This window comes from Sarcophilus harrisii, chromosome 4 (genome assembly GCF_902635505.1).
Source record: "Sarcophilus harrisii chromosome 4, mSarHar1.11, whole genome shotgun sequence".
In the NCBI taxonomy this organism is placed as follows: Eukaryota; Metazoa; Chordata; class Mammalia; order Dasyuromorphia; family Dasyuridae; genus Sarcophilus; species Sarcophilus harrisii.
The window spans coordinates 362177846-362182714 of record NC_045429.1 but is presented as its reverse complement, the minus strand read 5'-3'; the positions used below and the strand labels follow the sequence as shown (position 1 = coordinate 362182714).

General features: G+C 36.5%; 1 protein-coding gene across 1 annotated transcript; it reads left to right on the top strand.

Annotated features, from left to right (window-relative positions):
* The first annotated feature begins 2485 nt into the window (after positions 1 to 2485).
* LOC100929938 (olfactory receptor 10J1-like) lies at positions 2486 to 3418 on the top strand. Its single transcript, XM_003770739.1, has one exon. It carries the CDS (start codon positions 2486 to 2488, stop codon positions 3416 to 3418), a length of 933 nt encoding a protein of 310 aa, XP_003770787.1.
* The last annotated feature ends 1451 nt before the right edge of the window (positions 3419 to 4869 follow it).

The following is a 4869-nucleotide window of genomic DNA, read 5'->3' as shown; positions in this document are numbered from 1 at the left end:
ATACCTCTAATGAGATCACATATCACTGTGACTTTGCTATCTTCTTGAGTCAATGAGTTTTGGGATTGTTAAGGAGAGGTTGCAGATTATTACAACTGTTGTGACCTTGGATGAGCCACTTACTATATTTTAGTCTCAGTTTTCCCATTCATAAAATGAGGGGAGTTAGATCACATGACTTCGGCTTGAATTATCTTCCAACTCTAGATCTATGATCCTGTCACAGTACATTCTGACCCACTAAATTCTAGTTTTCCTAACTCAACTCTTTTTTTTTTCTCATCATCTCCCCCATTCCCTTTATCATGAGGAAGATAATTTCCTTAGTGATAATAGTGCCTTCATAGAATAGAGCTTACAGGGAGAATTCAGATGTATTCTAACTTTCTCCTCCTCTTTACCATAATCATAACAAGCATTTTTATTTGTGTTATCTCATTTGATCCCCACAATAACCCTGGGAGTAGGTGCTATAATTGTCCCTATTTTATACATGAGAAAACTGGGGCAGATAGAAAAGACTTACCTAGCCATTAAGTATCTAAGACTGGATTCAAATTCAGGTATTCCAGACTCCAAGACAGACATTCTCTACACTCTACTATCTAGTCTCCATGTAAAATTTCACTTAATGTTTTTTCAATGACTTCTTTGCCTTATTTGTAAAGATCTTTAGAGACAGAAATTTTCCAACTTGCCACAATTAAGCTTTCACATTTCATACTGGTTGTCAACAGAAAGTTCTTCCTTAGGTCTGACCTTCCACAGTAAAGGTTAACATTCTTTTGGTCTATCTTCAGTAGAAAAAAAGATTCTTAGGTCACTATTTTCCATTAAATGTCTTTTTGAGAGACTTGGAGAATGTCATTTATCTATTTTTCAGTCTCCCTTTTCTCCAGTTGAAATAACTCCATTCATTTGTCCTTTCCTCCTCACTCTTTCACCCTTGCCTAATGCTTCTTCTGACAGAGGATCCTTTCATTCACAGATATAACTTGTCAATATCATCAGCAAAATGTCAAATTAAACCTTGTTTATTTGCTATATTTTAAGCCTTGAAAACAGCTCTTAGTTCTGGAACTCTAAGGTTTACAATGAAACTTCTCAGCCAGATTCTTCTGTAGTTAGTGGAGCAAACAATATCACTTGTGTTATAAATGAGAGAATAAATACCCAAAGAACTTAAATGGTTTTCCCATGATCATGTAATAAACAGCAGAGCTGGGATATAAACCCACAGTTCTTTACTCCACATCTATTTCTCTTTTCTTTTTGTCTTTCTGTCATCTTTACCTGCTTTCATAGTTGAGGTGCCTGTGATTAGGGAAGAGCCTTCATGGATTCTGCCTTGATGGACTCCTTCCTAAAGCCAGAACTCTGCTGCACTGGGCCAGCTTCCATACTTTCTGAATTTTATTTCCTTTCTAAGGTGGAGCCTTAGAAAGCAAAGGATATGGAAAGAAATGCCTTATAGAACTCTTTCTTATAGAGCTCTTTATTAATGCTCTGACAACATTAGTTCTTCAGAGAGCTAAGCATTTAATAAGAGGGATGAGAGAGCCATGGCTATATACATTAAATGATATCATTCAAAGAAAACTGAAAATACAGAAAGAACCCACTACAGACTATCTTAGCAAGATATCATAGGAATACAAATTTAAAACTGAAAAGATCTCAGTGCCTATATTTTACAGGTGATAAAATGAGATTCAGGGACCCAGAGTGATTTGCCCAAAATACCACAGGAAGTAAGTATCAAGGGCAGGATTTGAACTTGGATCTTGGTGGAAAAATTGCCATCTGGTGGTCTGAGTGTAGGGAATGAATCCTAGTTCTAGTATTCCATGGAAGAAGTGGATGGAAATTGAATAGAAAATGATGGATAATTTTGTGAAATTCACAGCTTAGGCAATTCAGCCTCCCTTTCTAAACCTTGGTTTTCTCAGATGAAAAAGTAGACATTGAACTAGATAACTTGTAATCCCAAATCTAGCTCTAGGATGAAACCTTCTGAATAATAAAAAAGACAAAGGGAGAAACAAAAGTTAAGGGCTTTTTCCAAGGAAATATCCAAGTTATGATTTCATCTATGACCATAACAAAGAGACTAAGAAAAATAAGACAAACTTGACTATTTTGCTTTCTTATTCTTCCATTTTCTAGATGAAACACCCTAAATTCATTACCCTTTGTTCTTAGGAGGCACTTCCCAATACAATTCTACAAGTCCAAAGGAGGTTCACCTTGAGTTTTGATCACTATGTTCATTCCCCAGCCCAATTTTATAAAATTCCACATAATCACAAATTTCTTCCTGGTTGCACTAAGTCAGTCTTTCAACATGTGTTTCTCTTTCCCCAAACATACAAGGAGCAGCTTACGATTTTCACTGTTTCCCTTAGTATAAAGTCCTCTGAATAATGAGGCTTCTTTTACTACATAACCAAATGATTAAATCTATATTTCTTATTTTTCAGACCCCATGAAGAGAGAAAACTATTCAGAGGTGAGTGAGTTTATTTTCCAAGGGTTCTCCAATTTTCAAGAACATCAAATTACACTTTTCATGGTGTTCCTTGCTCTGTACATCTTAACCCTTGCAGGCAATGCCATTATTGTGACCATCATCAGCATGGACCGTCATCTCCATACTCCAATGTACTTCTTTCTAAGTATGCTGTCCATTTCTGAGACCTTCTACACATTGGTAATTGTCCCACGAATGCTGGCTAGTCTCACTGGTCTGAATCAGCCCATCTCTTTAGCAGGTTGTGCTACTCAGATGTTTTGCTTTATCACTTTAGCTATCAACAACTGCTTCCTGCTCACGGCCATGGGCTATGATCGTTATGTGGCCATTTGCAACCCCTTGAGGTATACAGTAATCATGGACAAGAAGATGTGTACTAAGTTAATCTGTGGTTCATGTGCCATTGGTTTGACTATTGCAACAGTTCAGATTGCATCTGTGTTCAGGCTGCCCTTCTGTGATGCAAGAGTACCCCATTATTTCTGTGATATTCTCCCAATAATGATGCTTTCTTGTGTTGACACATCTATTCATGATATCATCAATTTTATCATTAGCTCACTAGTAATTGTGGTTCCCATGGGTTTGGTCTTCATCTCATATGTCCTTATCATCTCCACCATCCTAAAAATTGCATCTGCTGAGGGAAGGCAGAAGGCCTTTGCAACATGTGCTTCTCATCTCACTGTGGTTATTATTCATTATGGATGTGCTTCTATTGCCTACCTTAAGCCCAAGTCAGAAAATACCAGAGACCAGGATCAACTGATTTCAGTGACTTATACTGTTTTTACTCCACTGCTGAACCCTGTTGTATATACTCTGAGGAATAAGGAAGTCAAAGATGCTCTGCGCCGGGCTGTGGGAAGAAAATCCCTATGCTAAGATCTTTGTGAGTTTGGCACAAGATAGTCTTACTTGACACAAATTAGAGAATATCTTTTCTTACTGGCTCACTGTCCTAGAATACAACAATCTCAACAATGGGGCAAGACCAATAATGGCCACTTCTTGAGAATGGGTAGCAGAAAGTATAACAGACTAGGAGGCAGAGAACCTGAGTTTGAATCTTGGATCAAGTAATTATTTGTTCTATGATTATGGACAAGTCATTCAGTATCTAAACATTAATTTTCTAATAGATAAAATGGAATAATAATGCTTATATTTTATACTTTACAGGGATGTTGTGATGAAAATGCTTTGTAACCTCTAAAGTGATATAATAGAGTTCATCTTATTAATAATAACAATAGTATTTACTTGAATTATATATTATTTTCCCAGGGAGAAAAAGAATTTTTTAATGAGCTTGTTATTAAAGAGTTCCTGTAACCAAAGAAAATTTGGGTTTCATTCAAAACAACAGCAGCAACAATCATATAACAACAACCAGAAAAAGAACAAGGACCAGAAACAATGAATAGACTGTTGTTTTTGATCATTCTGAGAAGAAGGGGCAATAATGAGAAACTCTCACAGAAGTTGTGCTAACTTTTTATAATGTCAAGGAAACTTAGTAGATGCTCATTAGTGGAGAGTAGATGCATAAGTTATGGCATATGAATATTGTGGAATATTATTGTTCTGTAAGAAACAATCAGGAGGATGATTTAAGAAAAGCCTGGAGAGACTTACTTGAAGTGAATCTAAGTGAAATGAGTAGAACCAAGAGAATATTAGACACAACAAAATTCATGTGAACATCAATTCTAATTCACATGATACTTTTCAACAATAAGGTGATTCAAGCCAATTCTAATAGACTTATGATGGAGAAAGTCATTTGCATCCAGAAAGAGGACTGTGGGAGGACTGAGTGTGTATCCCATCATAGTGTTTTCACTTTTTTGTTGTTGTTTTCTTGCTTTTTGTTTTCTTTCTCATTTTTTTTCCTTTTTGATCTAATTTTTCTTGTGCGGCATGATAAATATGAACTATACACGTGGGAAAAGATGGGGAGAAAGGAGGGAGAAAAATTGGAGCACAAGTTTTGCAGGAGTGCATGTTGAAAAATGTCCATACATATTTTGAAAATAAAAACCTAAAAAAAGTTGTGCCAAAAGGAACTAGGCACACATATGAACGTAGAAATTCTCAGAGAGGCACCTAGGTTTACTTAAAGGTAGTCTTCAAAAGAAAGGAGGTGCTCAGGTCACAGGAAAGTTTATTTCCTTCATCAGAAGACTTTTTGAGGACTCCATATGTCTTTGTTGCTAGAGAGTTGCCCTCTTTCCTATCCTATAAGTTCTTATAGCTCAGGGTCCATCCTGTCCCTTCCTCTGTCTTCCCTAGCTCCATTATACACAGTCAAAACAGAGATCTCAGTTCTACCT

Bases quoted from the DNA above. Each gene is read 5' to 3' on its own strand.
- LOC100929938 (XM_003770739.1), top strand. From the start codon at position 2,486: ATGAAGAGAGAAAACTATTCAGAGGTGAGTGAGTTTATTTTCCAAGGG.